Source organism: Anser anser, assembly GCF_964211835.1.
Source record: "Anser anser genome assembly, chromosome: Z".
Taxonomy (NCBI): Eukaryota; Metazoa; Chordata; class Aves; order Anseriformes; family Anatidae; genus Anser; species Anser anser.
Window position 1 is genome coordinate 69,305,812 of NC_139723.1, and position 25,250 is coordinate 69,331,061.

A 25,250-nucleotide genomic window follows, 5' to 3' on the forward strand; every position below is an offset into this window, starting at 1 on the left:
GAACTTGCCATTAGCTTCCCTGTTTGGGGAGTATTATTCCCTGCTCTTGTATGGATAGTAGTCTGTCAATCATTTTTCCTCATTGTGCCACTCAGGATTTTATATTTTGTCTCCTGAGTCATTCGTTTCTTTACCACTCATTGGTAAATGGCCTTTCCACACCATTTAGTGTTCTTATTGTTCTTACGTGTATGCATGTTACTGGCATATTGGTGTAATACTTGCCTCATGTTGGATCTGCTTTAAAAACCATAAAGAGTGTTCTCTGCACTCTGCGTATGTAATTGATGGTTGTTTGCAATTTGCAGGTCCAAAAACTTACAGTTTTAGTTCACCAGTAGATTCCAGTGCTGCTGCTGCTGCAAATCTAGATAAGTCTGTTCTTAAGGTGAGTATCTTCTTTAGGTAAAAGAACTTTGTGATTCATGATACTCTTTTACCTGAGTAAATATTTCTTCAGCTATATGTGTTATGTTACACCTATGAACTACGTTCATGTGTTAGACCTTGTCTCTTGAGCTTGAGCTGTTTGGGGTTCTGAGTGTGCTTTGAGAAATGGGATAAAGCAGTAGGGTGGAACATCTGTTTTTAAGTAACAAATTATACATTACATGCAGGGCTATGAAGAGCAGTGTTTGGGCTTCTGTTGTGCACGTATATTTTTCTTCCTGTCAGAGGAAGAATACAGATTTTACATGGCACTCTCAGTGACAACTAAAGCTTCATCCATGTTTTAGAGATGCTAAGAATACTAAAATTTTGTCTGGATTTTTTTTCCTAATCCAGATAAGAAGGAGAGTCTCACAAGATTGTCTTAATGATCAAATTATTTTAGATTAGTGAGCTGAGAAGAGAGGCCTTGTTCTTTCCAGTAAATTATTTTTTTAAATTACTTTTTCCTTACATTATGTCAAGGGAATTCCTGTATTTTTTAAGATATAAATGGGCCTTCTCTGTAATAGGGGATGACTTTTTTTCTATTTCAGGTTAAAAAGAAATCAACAACATAAAACTTAAATAAATCTGTACCTTTCATAAGAAAGCTTTGCCAAACTTATGGAAAACTGGAAAAGCAGGGATTTGAATGGCAGAAAGATTTCTGCATTCTAATTTCCTTAGGAATGAAGAACATGGATATATCATAAAAAGGTGTGGTGTTTTGCTTTGTATCAACTATTTTTCTTTATGCAGGTAATGATAAACAGTAATTTGGAGAAAAGGATTATTGATATAATCAATGACCATAAAAAACAAAATGATGACAAAGGAATGATTTCCAGAAGACTTACTGCTAAGAAACTGCAGGTAGAGTTTAGAATGTTGTCCTCTGACCATTGTTGATTTAGAGTAAACAGTTTCTTTTTTTTTTTGTTATTCATATTTCTGTGCATAGTACAAGCCAGTGTACCGTATTTTCCAGTAATTGCATTAATGATTAGCCGGTGGAATCAGTTAGCATGTTTATCAGGCAAGACATGTCTTCATGCATTCAGTAACCACAATCAGAGTATCTAATCAAATAGATAGAGGAATAGAAGTTAACCTCAATGTTTTAAGGACATTGTTTCCTACGTTTTTAGTTCCATGTCATAGTTGGAAAATTGCAGATTTATCTTTCTACACAGAAAATATGCACTCTATTCAGAGACTGGGATGTGGCTTTACTTATACATATGTATATATATTTACATTCAAAATTATTATGAGCTTTGTTTTCAAGACAGGATTTTCTACTCTGCCTTCTGATATGTTAATTTATGCTTTTTTATCTGTTTAATCTCAATTATCTGATATGTGGGAAATAGAAGTTTGAGCCTTTGTTAAATTGCTAGGTTAAATCTTAATGTTTAACTTTTTTTAATTTGTAGGATGTATACATGGCTTTGCAAAGGTTTTCCTTTAAGACTGAACACATTGAGGAAGCAATGAAAAACACACTTTTATATGGTGGTGATCTTCACTCTGCACTTGATTGGCTTTGTTTAAACCTTCCTGATGGTAAGTATAGTGACAGAGAATTGACTACAGTTTTTAATTGAAGAACAGTAGTTCCAACTCTGATACGGAAATACGTGAAAGTAGCAGTCAAATATATTGTTTCATTTAGACCAGTAGTCATCACAGTTTTCCTAGCTGTGCTGCTGACTTGTTTTGTTACTATTTTTTGAGTCTTACAGTCTTTCTCTTCCGATTCTTAGAGTTTTATCAAAGTCCAATGAGCAAATGCTGACTTACTCAAATGTTATAGCCTGATTTTTATTTTGGGCATACTGTTGTTGTTTTATGTTCCTCCAGTTGGCTCCGAACACACTTAAAAAGATTTTTCAGTAATCATTATTGACACATTCAATGACATGGGTTTTTTGTTTTGAAGATGCCTTGCCTGAAGGCTTTAGCCAGCAGTTTGACGAACAGCAACAGAAACCTAGAGCAAAATTTTGTTCTCCTGTGTCAAAATGTGAACCTCCACCTCGCTTAGTAGATAAGAAAAAGAAAGAGAATGGCCCTGAAACTAAGGTAATTTGAGAAATTTAATTGTATTTATTGGTGGGAAGAGAGCATGAAATTTTCCAAAATCCATAATTTGCATCAACTTCAACAGTGACGTGGAAAACTTCTGAAAATATAATATGCTTAAATAATACTGTCATCCACATTGTTTTAACTACAGTGGAATGGTAATTTGAAAGGTAACGTTTTTCCATGTGAAGTCTAAAAGACTCTGTAATTTGTTGTTTGTGGTAACTTTTGTTAAGTCATAGCTTAATTTTTTCCAAGAGTGGGTTTGTTCCATTTATTTACAAGTAGCACTCTGTCATATAACTTAATTTATATAAAATCTTAAGCAGTAGTTCCTAAACTCTGACTGAGAAAAAACATTGGTGGTTTCACTTACTGCTATCATTACTTTTAATTTTGGTTGTTCTTCCAGGAGACAAATGCAGAGAAAAAGAAAGAAGTGAGTATGAAGGAGTGGATTTTGCGATATGCTGAGCAACAGAGTGATGAAGAGAAAAATGAGTCTGTGAAAGAGACAGATGAAGAAAAGTTTGACCCAGTAAGAGAGTAATGTTTCATGAGAAACATTCAAAAACTTTCAAAAATCGATATAGAGTCATTTAGGCTGCAAAAGACGTCTAAGACCATGTGGTCCAGCCTTTAACCTAGCACTGCCAAGTCCACCATTAAACCATGTCACCAAGCACCACATCTACATGTTTTTTTTGAAGACCCGTAGGTATGGCGAGTCAACCACTTCCCTGGGCAGCCTGTTCTTCACTACTTTACAACCCTTTCAGTGAAGAAATTTATAATAATATTTGACCTAAACCTTCCCTTGCACAACTTAACGCCATTTCTTCTTGTCTTAAAGATATGTCTTGTATTAAAGATATGTCCAGCACATCTGCAACTAGTTGATTGGTTTGTTAAAAATGGAGGGTTGAATAGCTAGCATATTTTTTTTTTTTTTTTAAATTAAGATTTGGCATCAGGCAACTGAATGGAAATATGCTGGTAGTTTTCCTTTCGTCCATTGTTTTTTCCTCTTATTTTTTTTAGTACTGAGCTCAAAATATTGAATGTATTTTTCTGGGAAGGAAGGATTTTTGAAACACATCTCAGTGAGATTAGGAAGGTGGTTATAAAATTTTGAGAGGTTTTAATTGTTCGTTACTTGCACAAATGAGAAACAAATATTTTTTTAAGCTTAGTATAAAGGATTACGTTTTTATTATGAAGGTTATTAATGGTGACAAGAATACAATATTAAAATTGTGATTAATAATTCTATTTGAAATAGAATGAGAGGTATGTACACCTGGCTGCAAAACTTTCAGAAGCAAAAGAGCAAGCAAGCATCTCCAAGCAAGACAAAGACAAGCAAGGCCAGAAGGTGGCACAAGAGAAAATAAGAAGAATTCAGCAAGGTAAAGCCCTGCAGATTACCTGTGTTTCGTTTAGTGACTTGCATATTTGTTAGGCAAGTAGGTCTCTTGAGTCAGGTTGAATTGATTTCATCATCTGTCATGCCACTCACTGTGTGAACTGCAAGCTTTCCTGAACTTACTGTTTTCACGTGGGTCAAACTGTAAAAAGTCAGTAAAATTTCACTTCTGGGTTTTCAGTGCTCAGTATGAATTAATGTAATTATTCTTCTCTTTTTAAGGAACAAAATGCTCAGCAATTGGTAGAAATAAGTTCTATATTCTCTTTGACAGAAATGGCAATGCTTGAAGAGCATCCTGTATTTGATCCGGCTGTGAAAACTTCAAACCAACAACAACAAAACGAAAAGAAAAAAGCTCCCTTACCTCAAGCTCCTGTACCTCAAGAAACCACTTTGAATCTGAGTTTGCTTGAAAAACCTGAAGGTGCTGCAAAGGAAGAGAAAGGTGTGGTGGAACTTATTCAATACAAGCCTGGCACGTACCACAGATTTACAGTATCAGTTCTTTTTTTAAGGGTTGTATAGCATTTCGGTGTGGAGTTGTCAACTTTTCATTGTAGGAATGGCAGGTGGGCTGTCTTGCTGACCAAGCTAACTTGACAAGATCCATACATGTTTTAGCACATGATGCTAAAAGCTATTTTTGCCATACTGTCATGTCTAAAATCTTGTGTTTCTTTTTTCATTGCTACAGGGCTAGTGACTATTCCCATTAATTGTCACCTTCACATCTTTCTAAACTGTTTTCGTTGTAAACCCTCAAACTGTTAATATTTTCCTAACAACAGAATATTAGTAAAAGCTCTTGAATTACTGAATGATCAAAGATTGTAAACAGAATATTGTAATTAATTTCCCACTAGGAATTGATTTCCTTTCTTGAAAAAGCAGGAATTTCTGTCATTTGTCAGCACCAGTATTTTCTGTTCATTTAGTAGAGCTGCAGAACACTTCAGAAAACAGTACTCTCTAGTGAAAACAGACTTGTAGAGTAGATAAAACATTTTTGAATGTAAAATAAATACAAGTTTTAGGAGAATTAAAGTATGTGTCATTCTACTCTTGTAGCCAAAAAGAAAGAACCTCTAGATGTAAGAAACTTTGATTACAGTGCTCGAAGCTGGACTGGTAAATCTCCAAAACAATTTTTGATTGACTGGTGCAGGAAGAATTTTCCCAAGAGCCCAAATCCTGCCTTTGAAAAGGTTCCAGTTGGAAGATACTGGAAATGTAGGTATGTATTTCCCATAACCTTTACATTTTCATTTTGGTTTATTTAAAAATAAAAATGCTCAAAACTTCTGTTTTGTCATGTTGGTCCAGGTTTATATCAATGTAGTATGTTTAACTTGAGTGATTTCAGTCCAGTAGGGAAGTATTTCACTCTGGTTAGCTCTGGAGAAGTAACACTTCAGCTGGACATTACAGCAAATGTAAACCTCTGAGTGATCCCTTAAAGAGGGGATCAGCTTATTTAGCTTTGAATTCTGTACTGCTGTGTGAAAGGTTCTGAAGCAAATTAATTCTGTAAAATAATTTTGGACAACTAACTTCTGGCATTCTTGTTCAAAGCAATACATTAAGCCATAGGTTTTGGTCATATGAATACCAAAAACCTTTTTGGGATTTGTTTAAAGCAGACGCTAGAAACCTGTGTAACAGCTACCATAAATTTGTAACCAAAACACTGCAATATCAGTGACTTTTATGTTTCTTTTCAAATCTAAGTCTATAATGTAGTGCTATAAAATACTATAAAGTATAATATAAAGTATATTATCATACGCAAACAAAGTAGACATGGCATTACAAATGAATAGTGCTTCTTGAAGGAACTAAATAAAATGGAAATCCCAACTTCTTGCTTCAAGGTAGAAGCTACTAGCTGTTTAAACATACTGTTCCTCAGAGAATATATGGAATTTTACTGCTATATGACTGGCATGTCTCTGTTAGCAATCTGCTGAGATGCTAAAATCTGTTTAACTGGCATCTCAGTAACTTGTCTAAGTGATTACACAAAGGCACACCAGTACTTGGTTCTTCTTTCAAAGCAGCTAACCTTAAAGGTGGTGTGTATGTGTACAAATACTTCTGCTTTAAGGAAAATGAAGGCAACGTAAAGGGAGAAGGGGGAGAACCCACTTCACCCTACAAAGGTGCTGCTGTAATCTGCTGAAATTTTTCTGCCATTCAGTCAAATGTGATCAACTGTGTCTGTTCACAAAAGATTATTGAAAAACATTAATTTTTTTTAGATTAATTCCTATATTTGATTTTTACTCATGTTTTAAACAACATTAACAGGTGTGCTGTTTATATAGGTAGCAAAAATTAAGAGAAATGCCTGTGTGAATCTGTTTTTAAGGGTCAGGGTTATCAAGACATCAGATGATGTAATGGCAATGTGTCCTACAATTGTAACAGAAGATAGTATGCAAGCACAACATCTAGCTGCTACTTTGGCACTCTATCATCTAACCAAGGGACAGGTAAGGCTTTCACCAATATTACTGTTTTTAGCTTGGAATCTCCCTTTGCTTTTTTTTTTAATTGTAGTCTCTGTAATTAAATTTTAAAAACAGTTTACTCAAGTGTTATCCATTAAATTCTTTGCTTGAATGATATAATACTTTGCTTTTATTGACAATCACGGGCATTGCAGCATATGGGGAGGAAACTATTCTGTAGTAAAACTGTTCTTTCAGTGTTGCAAAGAATGCAAGATAGCTGAGAATAAAATGTCTTGTTGATGTTAATATAACTGGTTTCACAGCTTCTGTATTTACAAGTAGTTCCGTATCTCAAGTCTTACCATATCTCCTGCTACGCAAGCTCATTTACATGTAAAATGTTAGTAACATTACTGAGTAGTATACAGAGTAATTTTTTTCTGTTTTTCTCCCTAAGTCAGTTCATCAGTTGCTGCCTCCTACCTATCGAGATGTCTGGCTAGAATGGAGTGATATTGAAAAGAAAAAGGAAGAAGAAAACAAGATAGAAACTAACAAACCTCGTGATAACTTTATTGCTAAATTATTAAACAAACTAAAGCAACAGCAACAGCTACAATCTGAAAACCAACCGAAAGTATCTGAAGGTCCTGAAGATTCCTGGGAAAATTTAGTTTCTGATGAGGACTTCAGCAGTCTTTCACTTGAGACGCCAGAAACAGATAATTTGGAACCTTCCAGGATTTTGTTCAAAAAGCTGCAAAGTTCCCCCAAATACCAGAGGCTTTTGAAAGAGAGACAGGAGTTACCTGTGTTTAAGCACAGATATTCAATTGTGGAAACTCTTAAAAAACATCGAGTAGTTGTTGTAGCTGGTGAAACAGGCAGTGGTAAGAGTACTCAGGTGCCCCATTTCTTGTTAGAAGACTTGCTGCTAGATGAGGGGTCAAGTAAGTGTAATATTGTTTGTACGCAACCACGGAGAATCTCAGCAGTGAGTTTGGCTACAAGGGTTTGTGAAGAGCTAGGCTGTGAATCTGGACCAGGAGGAAAGGTAAGATGCATCTTGATTCCTATTTCTAATCTTGATCAAATTTTAGGAAGATGGATTCTTGGTACAAAGTGAAAACATTATTATTCCTTACACAACCAAATTAGATACTATTTTTTTCTTGAGAAAGGCTTCTTGCTATGTCAGCTGCTTTTATAAATTGTCAGTGCTGAACTTCTGGGTATCCATTTGTGTTTTCTAAAAAATTTTACCAAGGGTGACTAAGAGCAAGTGTTTAATAATGGGGATTGTCAAACATTGGAAAAGATTGCCGAGAGAGATTGACATCCCCATTAGTAGGGGGTCCCCCATCAGTAAGGGAAAATTGCCCTGGATATAAGGCTGAGTAATCTAATCTGACTTGAAGCCTGGCACAGCTTTGAGAGAGGTCCATTCCAGCAAAGTTCTCTGTTATTTGAAGAAAAGCAAGGTCATGTATGTTTTATGGTAGTCTATTTGTGTGAAATCCCTAGGGGGATTCCATACCTGCACTGCAAAAATATTTTTATTTGAGGACTGCCAAGAACCCTTAAAAAGAATACTGAGGTTATTGTCTCTTTTCTGCTCTGGAGAAACTCAGGTTGCTATATTTCAATATATTTTTCCCTTTCTTAACAAAATCAAATGTATGTATTAAAAAACAATGTGGCAGTCATTCGCTATACTATTTAATTAGCAACTTGTGCAGTGTTGGGTTCTAACAGTGCTTAAATTTAACTCAATTTTGAGCGTCTGTTGCTTGTCTACTATTTTAAGTTATTCCTGTATTTTTAGTGTCATGTTATTTCTTTTATAGAACTCCCTGTGTGGTTATCAAATTCGTATGGAATCTAGAACAGGAGAAGCCACCAGACTACTATACTGTACAACAGGTGTTCTGCTTCGGAAACTTCAAGAAGATGGTCTTCTCTCGAGTGTGTCTCATGTTATTGTAGACGAGGTTATCAGCTCTTTCTTTTCTGCAGAAACTATAGTTATTTTGGGCCTAGACTTACCATCTTTATTAAGAAGTTAGTATATGTTTTTTTTCCAATTCTAGGTGCATGAAAGGAGTGTCCAGTCTGATTTCTTGCTAGTTATCCTGAAAGAGATCTTGCATAAACGTTCAGACCTGCATCTGATTTTAATGAGTGCTACTGTAGACAGTGAGAAGTTTTCCAGCTATTTCTCGCACTGTCCTATTTTAAGGATTTCAGGGAGGAGTTACCCTGTTGAGGTAGGCAAATGTTTCTCTGACTTTAAAAGGCACTTTGCACCTATACCGTGTTTGCTTAGTTAGTATTTGAAATAAATATAATTATATATTATTGGTCAGAAAAATATCTTAAGTATTTATGTCACAGGCTTCTAGCCTTTTTCCATTTTGAAAACTTCAGTGCTTTGAACTACAGAATTGTACTGTTTTTTTTTCTGATATATTATCAGTTGATTAAAATCATTCTCATCTGAAGACAGTGACATTTTGATTTTTATCTATTGAATGTAGGTAGTAAGGAAAGTACTGAATTCTCTTGTCTCTCTCCACATACAAAAAAATGCAGTGACAAAGTTGCATGTTTCTCATGGCTTATAGTATAGGTAATGTCAGTGATCATATGGAGAGATCCTTTAACATCTTTTAACAAATTCATAGCAAGTCTTGGGTTTTCAAAAAGCATAAGAAAGATTAAGCTGAAGTTTGCAAGATCTATTAGACCATTAAACTGGAAAGGGCTGCCCTGTTCAGCTTCGTATGAACAAAATAAAAAAAAAGAACAAAAAAGCTGCCAATAAGTTTTTGACATGCCTTTTTTTTTTTGTGAATTTTTAATAAAGATTTTCCATGTTGAAGACGTAATTGAAGCAACTGGCTATGTTCTGGAGAAAGACTCAGAGTATTGTCAGAAGTTCCTAGAGGAGGAAGAGGAAGTAGTGATAAATGTTACTACCAAAGGAGGAGGCACTACAAAGTATCAGGTAAAATAGGCATTTCTAATTTCAATTTAGGAGTTTTATTTTTGTTTTATTACCTTTTTCTCTGTTAATTAAATGCAATTGGTTTGTATAATATCAAGTGTTCTTTCAGCAGTTGACACAAGATGCAATGGCACTTCTACAGTGCAAATCAAGTATTTGCTAAAGCCATGTCCTTATGTTTGTCTCAACTCCCTTATTGCTGCCATAATTTTGACACATTTGACACTGAGATCTGCTGTTTCTCTTTTGCAAAATCCCAGCTCTAATCCTGTACGCAGCAAGAGGAAAAAGCATTTAAATAGGTTCTCCCAAAGAATTATCCTCAGTATTGAACTAAGAAGAGCAGAAAAAGCAAGGCCACATCTCTTTTAGCGAAAAACTTGCCAAGATCCTCCAACTTGTCATGCCAAATGGGATAACTTATGTTAAGATTTAAGATTGTAGAGCTTTTTGGATTGACCGTCTATGGTTAATCTTGTAACTGTTCTACAGTGACAGCTGGACGTGTTTTTGAATTAAAACTTTTGAAGGGAAGCGTATGAATGCCTCTGACTACAGGCAACTGTAGACTGTTAAGCTCTAGGCTGTGTATATTTTGGGTGGATACCTGTCTACTAACTTGTTCCCATGAGGTTTCTGCAAGACCACTTAGTTTGGTGTGATCAAACACGGGTGTACACATGTTCAAAGCATGCTACCATGTGATTTGCAGATTTTTCCTGAAGTGATGGTTACTCCATACATCACAACAGCATGTTTTGGTTGAAACCAAAGTGCTCTCCAGAGTGCTCCTCCATCTTTATGATTTATTTCTGTAGAGATTCCAGTACAGAAGGATATGTGGTGGAAAGCTTCTTTCTGAAGTGGTTTAACAGTGAAATAATTTACAATGGTTCCACTTAACACAGAAGCCTTATGCTAAGTATGTATGTCCGAGATATTTATAGACGATTTATTATTATTAGAACAAATATTTATCTTCCTTCCCCTTACCTCCTTCCTCAAAACACTGCAGGAGCTGTCACATAATTGACTCTGAACTTTCTTTTCAACCATTCATTGAGAAGGGGAATGTAAGGGAGAGAGGAAAAGGGAAGCTGTTTTCTTACAATATAGAATTTGAATTCTGAAATTCTACTAATTAGATTATGGACGTGTGAATTGCTTTAACTTGTAAAACATACTGTGTAGTACTGCTTGCATGGACTCTTATGCCTTTTTCATCTGGGATGTCAATTACCAGTAGCAGTTATCTATCTGTACATAGGTTATGTAGATATCTGTGATTTAATCTAACTCTCACTGTTTTCCATGGGAAGTTTGTCAATTAAATGTCACTTATTATGTTTTAAGAAGCCTAAAGTGAATGACAAATTGACCTCTTTTTTATAAAACACTGAGCATATGATTTTTCCTCTTCCTTTCTAGGAGTATGTCCCAGTCCAGTCTGGATCTGGTATTGATTTGTCTCCTTACTATGAGAAGTATAGCAGTCGTACACAGCAAGCAGTCTTCTATATGAATCCTTACAAGATCAACCTTGAACTTATTTTGGAGTTGCTTGCATACTTAGGTACAGTCTGCTTCTTAACTTTATATATTGTGACTGCCCTTTGGATTTATTTCCCACTGTTAGCTAGTGATAAGGATTCTTGACTTAATTTTATATGAAACGTCCTAGAAAGTATTTACCACAGGACTCAGAATTAGTTCTTGTTCTCAACTGAGGCTGTCCGCAAATGCATGTTTGTTTTAAATGTGTGTCTGTATTGTCACTTTCCAGATAGAAGTCCCCAGTTCAAGAACATTGAAGGGGCTGTGCTGATCTTCTTACCAGGCCTTGCTCATATCCAACAGTTGTATGATCTCATTTCAACTGACAGGAGATTTAGCTTGCGTGACAGGTAACAGATATTTTCTATAGTTAATTGATTAGCTTGATGAATACGTCCTTCTTGATTGTTAAAGCCTGCTATTCTTGAGAAGTGAAGTTGAGAGTTATACCTTTGAGCTGGTTTTACTGCAAATCCATTTTTATTATCGAAGCAAAGATGACAAGTACTTAGAAATGGTACATTCATAACCGTCTCTTTTCTTTTGACTTGACTTTTTGAACAAACATATTTAATCACAAAATACTCAACTACTTCATTTCCACTTCTTAGGGCACGGGGGATAGTATGTCTGGGAAATAGCTTTTCATGGTATACTGTTTATATAGAAATGGCTGCTTACTGAGAAAAGATCCACAAAAAGTAATCTGCTAAGAGAAGTGGCATAGGGTTGTAGTGACAGTTTTGAAATTTGTTTTATGAGTAACTAAAAGGTAGCAATGCTATGACATAAAAGGAGTATTTTCAGTCAAATTCTAAAGATTTGTAGATGGCCTTAGGTGTCAAGCTTTAGAAGAAAAGGAAGTTACGAATTTCTGTGACTCTCTTCTCTGAAGGCTTTTCTCACTCAGGCTAAAAGTTGCCTATGTTTATAGTTGTGTACAAAGCTCTAGTGACAGTCCTTATCTCAGAAGCATAATGTAAAGAACTCAGTTTCATGGATGCCTAAATCCCCCACCCTGGCCAGCTCTCCCCATATTAATTTTCAGCATGACGTCAGATGGTATGGAATACCCCTTTGGCCAGTTTGGGCCAGCTGTCCTGGGTCTGTCCCCTCCCAGCTCCTGCTGTACCCCCAGCCTCTACACTGGCAGGACAGAGTGAGAAGCTGAAAAGTCCTTGGCTTGGTGGAAGCCCTGCTCTGCAACAATTAGAACATCAGTGTGTTATCAACATTCTTCTCATCCTAAATCCGAAACACAGCACCATACCATCTAGAAGGAGGAAAATTAACTCTATCCCAGCTGAAACCAGTCATGCAAAGTTTTGCTCTTTCCAGTGTGCATTCTAGTTGCTTTCTTCAACTTGCTGTAGTATTTCTGCTCTCATTTTTACTGTATCTTAGTATACATATTGATTAGCATAATTTCTTATTCTAGGCACAGATTGATAGCTTTGCATTCTGTTCTTTCAACTCAAGATCAAGCAGCTGCATTTACAGTACCTCCACTTGGCGTTAGAAAGGTATGTTAAGCAAATTACACCACTGAAGAATTTTTTTTATGAGTGTGCAACTATGAATTTTTAAAAATCAAATCATACATAATTACATGACAACCAGTTGTTCCTGGAATTTTCTCACTGGAAAGAAACAGTTCTTCTAATTTGGTGCTCTGTAAGAGATGGAAGTTAGCGTGCTGTGAAATCTTGACAGTAATCAGACAAACTCTTAAACCTAGTATTTTTCTAAGAGCTACTTCAATTATTGCTTTGCTATAATTTTACTAGTAATTGCAGTTTTTTTATTTCAGAATCAGTATTTTTACTTCCAGACTATTTAAATAGACTAGTTTTGGCAAATACTAGCTATTAGTAATTTTGATGGATTATAAAAGAAAATGTGAATATGAAATTCTCACAAATTTAGACTCCTGAGTAATTGGGGAAAACTGAATCATTTTCCAGCTCATAGCATTTTTAATGCTTTGTCAGCTTGTTTAGGAAAATAATTTTGAGTTTAAAAAACAACAACAACAAAAAAAACCTTTAACAATTTTTTTTTCTAAATATTGATTTGCTCTCCTGGACTAAGCCTCTTCAGGGACCTACTTGGAGGAATCCCCTGGGTTAGGGCCCTAGAAGGAATGGGGGGGGATCCAGGAGGGCTCATCAACATTCAAGCATCACTTCCTCCAAGCCCAAGATTGATGTATTCCTATGAGCAAGAAGGCAAGCAAAGTGGGCCGGAGACCTGCATAGATGAACAAGGAGCTCCTGGCAAAACTCAAACAGAAAATGAAGTATTCAGCATATGGAAAAAGGGACAAGTCCCTTGGGAGAAATACAGGGACATTGTTGGAGTACTCGGGGATGCAATGAGGAAGGCCAACGCCCATTTAGAATTAAGTCTGGCAAGGGATGTCAAGGGCAACAAGAAGGACTTCTTCAAATATATCGATAGCAAAAGGAAGGCTAGGGAAGATGTGGGCCCGCTGCTAAATGGGGCGGGTGCCCTGGTGACAAAGGATACAGAGAAGGCAGTTACTGAATGCCGCCTTTGCTTCTGTCTTCACTGCTAAGACCATCCCTCACGAATCTCAGACCCTAGAGACAAGAGAGGAGGTCTGGAAAAAGGATTTTCCCATGGTCAAGAAGGATCGTGTTAGAGATCATTCAGGCAAACTTGACACCCGTAAATCCATGGGCCCCAATGGGGTGCACCCACAAGTGTCAAGAGAGCTGGCAGATGTTATTGGCTGTCCACTCTCCATCATCTTTGAAAGGATGTGGAGAACAGGAAGGTACCCAAGGACTGGAAGAAAGCTGGTATCACTCCAGTCTTCAAAAAGGACAAGAAGAAAGATCCAGTAAACTACAGGCCAGTCACCCTCACCTCTGTCCCCTAAAAGGTGATGGAACAGCTCATCGTGGATGTCATCCCTAAGCACGTGGAGGAGAAGATGATCAGGAATAGTCTGCATGCATTCACCAAGGGGAAATTACGCTTAACCAGTCTGATAGCCTTCTGTGATGGGATGACTGGCAGGCTGGATGAGGGGAGAGCAGTGCATGTTATCTACCTTGACTTCAGCTAGGCTTTTGACACCGTCTCCCATAACATCCTCATAGGCAAGCTCAGGAAGTGTGGGATGTATGAGTGGACAATGAATCAGACTGAGAACTGACTGGATGGCAGAGCTCCAAGGGTTGTGCTCAGTGAGCAGTCTAGTTGGAGGCCTGTAGCTAGCGGTGTCCCCCAGGGGTCAGTACTGGGTCCAGTCTTGCTCAACTTACTCATCAGTGACCTGGATGAAGGAACAGAGGGCACCCTCGGCAAGTTTGCTGACACAAAACTGGGCAGAGTGGCTGATACGTCAGAGGGCTGCCATTCAGAGGGACCTGGACAGGCTGGAGAGTTGGGCAAGTTCAGCAACGGCAAGTGCAGGGTCCTGCACCTAGGGAGGAATAACCCCAAGTACCAGTACGGGCTGGGGGCTGACCTGCTGGAGAGCAGCTCTGCAGAGATGGACCTGGGAGTCCTGGTGGACAGCAGGCTGATCATGAGCCAGCCAGCACTGTGCCCTTGTGGCCAAGAAGGCCAACAGTATTCTGGGCTGCATTCAGAAGTGTTGCCAGCAGGTCAAAGGAAGTGATCCTCCCCCTCTACTCAGCCCTGGTGAGGTCCCACCTGGAGTATTGTGTCCAGTTCTGGGCTCCCCAGCACAAGAGGGACATGGAGCTACTGGAGTGAGTCCAGCAGAGGGTAACTAGGACGGTGAGGAGCATCTGTCACCTGAGGAGAGGCTGAGAGAGCTGGGCATGTTTAGCCTGGGAAGAGAAGAAGAGGACTGAATGGGTGATCTCATCAATGCGTATAAATATCTCAAGGGAGAGTGTCAAGAGGAGCCAGTCTCTTTTAAGGTGTGCCCAGCAACAGGAGGAGAGGCAGTGGGCACAAACTGAAGCACAGGAGGTTCTGGCTGAATATGAGGGGGCACTTCTTTACTGTGGGGGTGACAGGGCACTGGGACAGGTTGCCTAGAGAGGCTGTGGAGTCTTCTTCTCTGGAGATATCCAAAACCTGCCTGGATGCCATCCTGTGCAATGTGCTCTAGGTGATCCTGCTTGGCAGGGGGGTGGACTAATCATAGAATCATAGAACTGTGGTCTAGTTGATGTCTAGAGGTCCCTTCCAACCTCAACCATTCGGTGATTACAAGGACGAAAACTGACATTCCATAATACTTTTATTTCTGCTGTGTTACTTCATTTCAGATTGTTTTGGCAACGAATATAGCAGAGACGGGTATTACAATACCAGATGTTGTCTTTGTAATTGATACTGGGAGAACAAAAGAAAATAGGTGAGAGTTTGACTTTCATAAATCACATTGTGATTACTGTGCATGCTTGCAGGCTAGTACTACAGGAGTTCTGTAGTATCCTTACTAACCTACAGTTCCAGACGAAAAATGCATTGAACTCATAGAATAGCTTGCAATTTAGGTTCGAGTCTGGGATGAATCTTGGGATTTTCAAATGATGTGAAGAACAATAAGGGGAGTTCTTTATAGACAAGAATTATCTTGATTAAGCACTGGTTTAAAAGTAAAGTAGATTTTTTTTATACTGTCTTACATTTTAGAAGTTGCTCTTTGTCTATTTTAAACGTATAAAACCCTATAAAACGCTAGAAGGACCAATTCTGAATTGTCAGGGAGGTGGGCTTGATGAGTTAATGTAATAACTCTTTCCTCTTCCAATTTTTACACTTTGATTGATCAGTTGTATCCAAGGTTCTGTGATGTACCATTTTACCCAGGTATGCTTAGTTTTCAAAACTAAACATCATATTCTCAAACTACTACTATTTAAATATAGTATTTGCATATAGGCTTTTAAATTAATAATTAAATATACGTACATTTTTATTCTGAAATCTGAATGGGCACTCACTTTATAATTTTTAAGGTATCATGAAAGTAGTCAGATGAGTTCCTTGGAGGAGACTTTTGTCAGTAAAGCTAGTGCTCTGCAACGACAAGGAAGAGCTGGGCGTGTTAGGGATGGATTCTGCTTCCGAATGTACACAAGAGACAGGTACTGTAAACTTGTTTTTGTAAATTAAATACTGTTGTATTAATTCTGTGGAAAACAAATCTCATTGAAATTAATTTTAATTATGGAAGCTATAAAGATTCAAGTGTAAAAGAAAGGTAATCTGAATGTCTTATTCATAATGTTTTATAGTAGTGTTAATTTTGGTTTCATGATTTTTTGAGTTGTATTCTTTATCTCTAATGTAAATGTTTTCTTAATCTTTTTCAAAATGAGAGGAAAAGTGCCGCATTATGAAATTGTGGAAATAATTTTTTTAACAACATTGAATCTTTTAATCTTATCAGACATCTATAAGTTTCTGAAATGGTGTCTCTGTGGATGAGAAATGTGAGAAGATTAAGTCAGGATGCAATGTAGGATTAGTGTCTGGTACTGCAGCGGAATAACCTTTTTCCTCATTGTCTGGAGCGACAGGACCCTTACCTTACCTTACCTTGGCTTCCATCTCAGTTGAAAGTATTTTTGAAATAATCAGTGAAGTGTGCATTTGAGCTATATGTAAGACTTCCATTTCAATTTAAGAGCTATGCATTTTAAGAATCTGTTCTGAAAATTGGAGTCTTACTGCCTTTCCCTCTTTTTCTCTAAAGTTCTGCTTTCCAAGCTACCACCTGTGCCTTAATGTAACAGTCAGTTTACCCATGCATTAAAACACACCACCTGAGAGAACATTCTCAAAGAATGAGCATGTGAAACCTGAGATTATAACTTCAATTTGAACGTTAAATTGCATACCTGTGATTGTGGTGATTTTACCCAGCTGGGCAGCTGAACTCCACCACAGCTACTCTCTCACTCCCCCTGCTCAAAGGGAAAAGGGGAGAAAATATGATGGAAAAGGCTCAATGGTTGAGATAAGGACAGAGTTCACTCAATGATTATTGTCATGGGCAAAACTCCCTCATAGTAGGGAGATTAATGTATTTTATTGCCTATTACTACCAGAATAGAGCAGTGAGAAACTAAAAGCAAACTAAAAACACCATCTTCTCCCTCCTGCCCCCAGGCAGCACAGGGGAACAGAGAATGGGGCTGCGGTCAGTCCCTGAGGCTTCGTCTCTCTGGTCACTGTCACTCTCTGCCCCTGCTCCACGCGGGGTCCCTCCCACGGGATGCCGTCCTTCCCGAACTGAGCCTGCGGGGGCTGCCCACAGGCAGCAGCTCTTCAAGACCTGCTCCCACACGGCTCCGTACCACGGGGTCCATCCCCCAGGAGCAAACTGCTCCAGCACGGGTCCCCCACGGGCGGCAGCTCCCCCCAGACCCCCTGCTCCTGCGTGGGCTCCTCTCCACGGGCTGCAGCTCCGGCCCGGGGCCTGCTCCTGCGGGGGCTCTCCATGGGCCGCAGCCTTCTCCAGGCCACATCCACCTGCTCCACCGGGGGCTCCTCCACGGGCTGCAGCGTGGAGATCTGCTCCGTGTGGGACCCGTGGGCTGCAGGGGGACAGCCTGCTCCACCGGGGGCCTCTCCACAGGCCGCAGGGGAACTGCTGCTGCCTGCCTGGAGTACCTCTTTCTGCCTTGCCATGTAAACCCTATACAGTGATTCTCTCTTTTTTATGATGTTACAGGTTTGAAAGTTTCATGGAATATTCAGTTCCAGAAATACTACGTGTGCCGTTGGAGGAATTATGCCTTCATATTATGGTATGATTTTGGTATGGAATTTCTGACCTTGTTAGCTAAAAAGGGGATTGCAAGGATTGCCTTAATCCAGTGTAGTTAGCGTTTCTTCCACTACAGTGGCAGAAATTCAGTACCTGTGTCATGGAAAATCCAAAGCATGCTGGTGAGTGAGAATAGGAACCTATACTGTTCCAGTTTACTTCTGAATGACAGTTCAAACTCAGTTAAATATCCTTCAAACTGTTGTCTGCTTAAACAGCAATTCAGTGGCCTCTTCCCGCATCCTGAGTGAGTAGGATATGCATGGGAGAACTGTTGTATAAGGATGGTTTTTCACCCTTCTGCGTTTCAAGATCTGTATTGTGAGGCATTTGTAATATGCTTGTATTTTAAGTGCTGGGTTGTAGCAAACAAACTGTTTAACTTTGGTTGCAAATTAGTGCCCGGGTGTTGAACATCATCTTAGCAGGTTTGTCTCCTGCTCACCTGTGACTATTGGTGACACTTCTCTGATCAGTGTTCATGCTATGCTAAGCCCCCTCTGAACAATGAAGTTATGTTTACCTAACTGGTGCTGGGGGGTGGGCATCTCTATTCCAGTAACCAAGAGGCTAGTGCAGAGGGTGGGGAATGTGTGTGTTTGGTTGCAAAAACAACTTTCCAGTTTCTTTTGTAGCTACTGTAGAAGTTTGTTAAATTAATGTCTTTGTGTTCATCTGATTTTTAGTATAATAGATTTTATACTAAAACGTATGCGCATTCACTCTGTAGAAATGCAACCTTGGCTCTCCTGAAGATTTCCTTTCCAGAGCATTAGACCCGCCACAGCCACAAGTAATTGGTAATGCCATGAATCTGTTAAGGAAGATAGGGGCTTGCCAGTTAAATGAGCCCAAACTGACTCCATTGGGCCAGCACCTTGCAGCCCTCCCTGTCAATGTAAAGATTGGAAAAATGCTTATATTTGGTGCTATATTTGGCTGCTTGGATCCTGTGGTAAGTAAACAAATATTGACATCTTTATCTGAATATTTTCTAAAAAGTAGTTGTATAAAAACAGCTAACTATTAAAATTAATCTGATTTCTTGCAAGATGGTATTTTGAAAAGATGATGTAAGAAGTTAAAATGTGTATTTTAAGGTGAAGACTCCAGGATATCATGGAGGACGGAATAATGTAACTGTTTGTAAACTCCCAGCTATTACTGACAAGAGAGTAGTCATACTTGGACTGCAGTTCTCTCTGTTATGATCCCAGGGAGTATGAAACTTATAGAAAAAGCCCTCTTGCATTTTGGTGAGACCAGTCTGGATTACCTTGCAGCTGATGCAGACTAAGAACATGCTGATGGAAAGTTATTGCAAATTAACTGACTTGGTAATTTATTACGTGAGGGCTGTGGAATAGCTTACGCTTTCAGCTGATACTAAATTAATGCAAGTTAAGAGGATGCATGGGTATGTTAGCTGCTAAAATTGAAAATCAAAATTGTTGCATTCTCAGTTTCTCCTGATAATGTGGTATCACTCAAAGCAGCAGTTGTTTAATCTGTTGATATTCGCTGTATCATATTGGGTATTCCTCTGTCACGTAACAAACTATTTCAGGTGAGTTTTGAGATTTGATACTTATTTAGGTTTTCATCAGTGTAGATAAGACAGCATGTAAGCAATGTCTTTGACGTAATAAAGGTCTGAATCAATCAAATTGTTAAATACTATTACAATAGTATTGTTTTACAAAAACAATATTTGTTTTACAAAACAAAATGCAAAGTTATTTGTGTAGTAAACCTGTAATCTTACAATAAAATACTCTGAACTGATGTATGCTTTATTAATTGCAGGCAACCTTGGCTGCAGTTATGACAGAAAAATCACCATTTACCACACCGATAGGTCGAAAAGATGAAGCAGATCTTGCAAAATCATCTCTAGCAATGGCAGTTTCAGACCATATAACAATCTACAAAGCTTATCTAGGGTAAATGATGTTTTGTTGTCCTTCTAGCTAAAAGCTAGCAACACAAGTAATACAGTTCGTGAAAGAATCCTTATGAAGTACCTTTCCTTGAATTGCTTGCCCTGGAAGCTTTTCTCCTCAGAAGGACAATAGATTATCAGATACTGTAGCACAAAAAGGTACCTTCTTTGGTACCTTATCCTTTAAAATATGCTTGCACATGTACCAGAGATGCACTGCTTCTTTTTATGCTTGTATGTTTTTTGTTGTTGTTGTTTTTGGTTTTTTTTGCTGTTTGTTTTGTGTTGATCTGAATATTTTGTATTTTGGAAAGTAAAAATGTATGTATTAGCGAATATGATACACATATTTCTTCCTCATTTGTAAAACAGCACACAGTCTTAAAAACACATCTGACTTCCATCTCAATTGTCAAGACATAGGTGTAATTTTGAGAGAAAATTACCTTTTTTTTATATGAATCTGTAAAATTTGTTACAGATGTGTTCTCCTGAGTGGTATCAGACCAGCAGCATTCATCTTTCTTAACGCCATTTATTTCTGGTTTTGAGTGGAGAATGCTGACTGAAACCACCGTATTGCCTTTTGACTTACTACCACTTTTGTGCTGTTATATTCTAGATGTGATTATTTTTTGCTGTAATAAGATGGGATTTTTTTTCCTTAGGTGGAAGAAGGCTCGACAAGAAGGGGGGTATCGTGCTGAAATGACTTACTGCAGGAGAAATTTCCTTAATAGGACTTCACTGTTAACTCTGGAGGTAAACCAAATAATTATGCTCTGTGCTCAAAAAATAACTGTTAAAATTTTCCTGTGAAAACATCCTGCCCTTTTTAAGTGATGACCTTTCACAGTTCCTATTTAGATGAGACCAAAACAAGTGGACTTACTAGGAACTGGTGAAACATGTACCATCAATTCAGGTAGCTGTGTCTGTACTGGCACTCTTGGATATGCATACTTGTTGGTATATGTCTTTGCAGTTACTTGCATTGGAGAAGCCACTCCTTACTTCCACCAGAGAATCAAAATTTATGAATTAAAATACTTAGGCTGTCATTCTTAGATATGTAAGAACAGGTCTGTTTCATAGTTAGAGAGATGAGCCACAATCTTACGGAAAGGACCTTTTATTTTTACTAAGAAAATATTCTAATTAATCTCTTCTAGTTAAGTTAGAATGCCTGAGATGTCCGAAGCAGAAGTGAATACTTGATGTAAATGTGTGTTTTCTTTTTAGTTAAAATACAGCTGGGAGATTTGGTGTTTACTGTATATCCAGTACAGTATATCTAATCCTATATTCCAGATAATGCTTTCCTCATAAAAAAACAGCCAGTATTCCAAGTTGGCCACAGAAAACACAAGTGTTTTTTCTAAGAAATAGGTTTTCCACTGGAAAGCACAACTAACTGAGATGGGGTGGAACTGATGGACTGGAGCATGTAACCTTTTTAAACTCTGTGTTTTACTTATCTGATTTCAGGATGTGAAGCAGGAACTCATAAGGGTGGTCAGAGCAGCAGGATTTGCAGCACCTACAACTCAGCATCAGTGGGACGGAAGTGGAGTCACACAATCCCTTTCTCTCCACGAAATAGCTCTTCTTAAAGCTGTGTTGACTGCAGGGCTGTATGACAATGTAGGAAAAATAATATATACAAAATCTGTGGATATCACAGAGAAGCTGGCATGCATGGTAGAAACTGCTCAGGGTAAAGCACAAGTGCATCCCTCCTCTGTAAATCGAGACTTACAGATGTATGGATGGCTTCTTTACCAGGAGAAGGTAAGGTTTTGACTCTGTCAAAGGGATAACTAGGGGAAAATGTAGCTGATATTTTGTGTAAAGGTGGCATAATGCCTCTAAGGAGAAATAAGATACAACAGTGTAAAATATGCTTGAATATCTGATTCATCTTAAGAGTCCTTAGTATCTAAGGTTCCTAATGTCCGTAAAGATGAATCAGCTGGGTACTGAACTAAAATGTGAAGGCTGAACATCTTGAACAAGTCTGTTTGTAATGAAACTCACAGCTATAAACGAAAGAACCTTTCTGTGTGTCATATAACAGTATCACTGACAATTTTTGACACTGTACCATTAACTTAAACGTGAATGCTTTAATGCAGTCATATACTTGCGTTGCACTTCACAGTGTGCTTTTCAGTTTTCACTAAGCAGACTCAAAGGTCTTGAAGCTTGTTACAGGTCTCACTCATCCTCAGTAACAACATAAAATGAAATAGCTAATTCTGTAATTGACTGCTGAACTTCCTAACTGAATTGCAGGTTTTTTTTTTTTTCCCGCCACTGTCTTCCGCATTCCAACACAAAATTTTGTCATCTCTTTGCTGAAGTGAATTAGTTAGATAAACTTCTGGTACAGCAAAACCTTGACAGCAGTTGCCTAATAGCCAACTTCACTGTAGAGGAGCGGGAAATTACTTTGGACTTCTTGATACATATGAAGCAATCATATTTTTTTGATAAGCTGAAAGTATTTCATGCCTTCAAGAACCTTGTAGTTTAAGGCAAGGCAGCAGCTAAGGCAAATTAGTTATTCCATGAACAGGGGAATGAACAAAGCCTGCTCTTCTGTGTGAAGTTGCACCTTTTTTGTTTTAGTTTGTCCTACTAGAGCTCCTCTCCCACCCCATTCCATGTTGGTTGTGAGAGGCTCCAAAGCCTGAAATAACAGCTGAGAAATAACAGAAGTAATAGCTGAGGGGGGACCTCATCGCAGTCTACAACTTCCTCACGAGGGGGAGTGGAGAGGCAGGTGACCTATTCTCCGTTATCACCAGTGACAGGACCTGTGGGAACAGTGTCAAGCTGAGGCAGGGGAAGTTTAGGCTGCACATCAGGAAGAGGTTCTTCACCGAGGGGGTGGTTGCACACCGGAACAGGCTCCCCGGGGAAGTAGTCACTGCACCAAGCCTGTCTGAATTTAAGAAGAGATTGGACTGTGCACTGAGTCACGTGGTCTAAACTTTTGGGCAGACCTGTGCGGTGCCCGGAGTTGGACTTGATGATCCTTATGGGTCCCTTCCAACTCGGGATATTCTATGATTCTATGAACACATGTTGAGTCTAGCCCCATTGTTTACTTTCTGTATGTGTCAACCCATGTACTCTCATTTATGCATGTATGCATGTGTATATGTGGATATAGATAGAATGGCAAGTCAGCTGCTGCTGAGAAGAATGTCTGATGGAGGAGTTTTACCTGCTTTTTACTTCATTTGGTTTATTAAATAGAAAGAAAATGTTAACCCAGTGCTTCTGGTCTTAACCAGAAGAGAGAGATGAAACTTAAATTTAAGCAAGAATATGTGTCTTTAGCTAATTTCCTGATAATATATAAACCTGTCACTTAGGAGTGTTTAAATGTGATGTCTTCCGGGGTATAGGGCAGACAAATTGCCACCAGCTGTTCTGTGTACAATAATTTGGTTTGACCTGGTTGTTAAAGGGGGAAAAAACAACAACAACAACAACAAACCACAAAAACACAATTCCTGCTTTTAAAAGCAGCACTGAAATTTGATGTTGTAGATTTTAGGGATTTTTGTTTGTTTTTAATGCTTGTGTTTGTTTATACACAGGTGAGGTATGCTAAGGTGTACTTGAGAGAGACTACTTTAATATCGCCCTTTCCCATTTTGCTTTTTGGTGGGGATATAGAAGTCCAGCATCGGGAGCGTCTCCTGATGGTTGATGGCTGGATCCATTTTCAGGTGCGTTGGAGTGGTAACTGCCTTTTATGGACTTTTGTGTTACATGGTTAATATACTGTCTTGCTTTAGAACACTGTTCATGTGGGATGAAGAGAAGGAAGGAAAGAGTTTAAGGGAATGATGGGAATTTTATATACATGTAATAAAATCTTTGCAAGTCACTCTAGAAAGAATAGCCTAGTAATGTGCAGCTTGTAACACATCAGTTCCCTCTCTTCAGGAAGAAAGTCAGTGTTCTTTCAGAGAAGGTATTTGAAATGGGTGTGAGCTAAACCTTGCTTTCATGGAGCTGGTACTGAAAGCAGATGAGTGTGCTATTATATATTGCCCTTCTCTGCAGTCTTACAAGTATATAGGTACCTGTTTATCTTTAAAATGTTACCTACTTTGCTTTTATTAGCTCAAAGAAAACTATTTGTTAACAAAGAAGTCCAAATGGAAAATACCTGCTTGCTTGGGTTTGGGATGGTTATTTTTTTTCCCCAAATATTCCATTTGGGAATGGAAAATCTAAACATATTTTCTTAAGATATTTTTGCAGACAAACTTTAATGGGTCATATGCCAAAATCCTCTTTGTGTTCTGCTAAATGGCAAACATGGGCTTATGCCAACCTGCCAGCTACTGGACTACAACCATCTGTGCTTCTGTGGGCCCTATGCTACACTTAGAGAAAACTGTAAGCTACAAACAGTTTTAGCTTGACCTGGGAAAAAGCAATTGGAAAAATGAGGTTATGGAGATCAGTTAACTAATTAATTCATCATATGTTGGTGGCGTGATATATAGGGGAGCATATTCTGGGTTATCCTTCTGAGCTGCTGTTCTCTTAGGCTGTGATGCTACAAACAACACGTATCTTGCATAAAGGTTAGAGGATTCAAAGGCAGCCTCGTTATTTCATCACTATGTTACCTGTATACTTAAACATATGCGTATACCTAATGTTTGTAGACATATAGTTTTAAACATCAATTTATATGTGAGGTGATGTTTTAATCCATGTTTTTGTATAAAACGTCTTCAAGAGCAGTGAAAATGTTTCTTCTCTGTTCTTTACAGGCTCCTGTAAAGATTGCAGTAATTTTCAAACAACTGAGAGTTCTCATTGAGTCTGTTTTAAAGAAGAAGCTTGAAAATCCTAAAATGTCACTTGAAGGTAACTTTATTACTGCATTGCTGATGTAGTATTTGCTACATGAACGTTGTGGTTGATTAGAGAAAGCATTAATACGCTGCATCCGCACTCAGTGGGATTAGTGTTACTTGAACGTAATTCCATTATCTTGAGAGAAATAAATTGGAAAGGTCATTACTGATATTATGCAGCTCATCCCAGATGTATGATGATGTGCATAATTTCAGTTTTAAACATAACCCTGATAACAACATTCAAGATAGTGGTAGTAAATGGTAAGGTAACTTCCCAGAGCAGAAATAACATGGTATAATGGCGAACCTCAGGTACAGATGAATTAAAGTGTTATGCGAGTTGTCTCACAATTTAGAATAACGCTGGGGAGCTGCATGTTGGCCCCCTGCAGTAAAGGATGGTGGAGCACAGTTAAAGCTTTGAACACTAGATGCTCACAACACTGAACAGAAGGCAGTGAGTTCCAACATACTAATGCGTCTGCACGTTACACGGTCATTTTCTCCACTTCTTCTGTGAAACACTGGAATTGCCCAAACCAGCTCATGGAATATTTTTGTAGACCTTCTAATCACATGCTTTGGACATAATTCGCTCTTTTGCTCCACAAATGGGAATTACTTGTCTTACTTTGGAGTCCACCATAATTTGGTGATAGCTAG

General features: G+C 38.3%; 1 protein-coding gene across 1 annotated transcript in view; it reads left to right on the plus strand.

The window, feature by feature from the left end:
- The window catches only part of DHX29 (DExH-box helicase 29), a gene marked incomplete at its 5' end in the record, with an annotated part of 28,882 nt that overhangs the window by 1,164 nt on the left and 2,468 nt on the right, over positions 1-25,250 (plus strand). Inside the window, 25 exons of the mRNA XM_083816980.1 lie at positions 309-388; positions 1,192-1,305; positions 1,869-1,998; positions 2,375-2,517; positions 2,933-3,058; positions 3,803-3,929; positions 4,221-4,394; positions 5,018-5,183; positions 6,318-6,441; positions 6,860-7,456; positions 8,250-8,393; positions 8,493-8,669; positions 9,269-9,409; positions 10,838-10,982; positions 11,193-11,313; positions 12,402-12,486; positions 15,238-15,326; positions 15,934-16,062; positions 17,655-17,730; positions 18,481-18,705; positions 19,557-19,693; positions 20,361-20,454; positions 21,181-21,483; positions 23,304-23,435; positions 24,498-24,594. Coding sequence (XP_083673106.1) covers positions 309-388; positions 1,192-1,305; positions 1,869-1,998; positions 2,375-2,517; positions 2,933-3,058; positions 3,803-3,929; positions 4,221-4,394; positions 5,018-5,183; positions 6,318-6,441; positions 6,860-7,456; positions 8,250-8,393; positions 8,493-8,669; positions 9,269-9,409; positions 10,838-10,982; positions 11,193-11,313; positions 12,402-12,486; positions 15,238-15,326; positions 15,934-16,062; positions 17,655-17,730; positions 18,481-18,705; positions 19,557-19,693; positions 20,361-20,454; positions 21,181-21,483; positions 23,304-23,435; positions 24,498-24,594 — 3,876 coding nt within the window. The remainder of the gene's footprint in view (positions 1-308; positions 389-1,191; positions 1,306-1,868; positions 1,999-2,374; positions 2,518-2,932; positions 3,059-3,802; positions 3,930-4,220; positions 4,395-5,017; positions 5,184-6,317; positions 6,442-6,859; positions 7,457-8,249; positions 8,394-8,492; positions 8,670-9,268; positions 9,410-10,837; positions 10,983-11,192; positions 11,314-12,401; positions 12,487-15,237; positions 15,327-15,933; positions 16,063-17,654; positions 17,731-18,480; positions 18,706-19,556; positions 19,694-20,360; positions 20,455-21,180; positions 21,484-23,303; positions 23,436-24,497; positions 24,595-25,250) is intronic.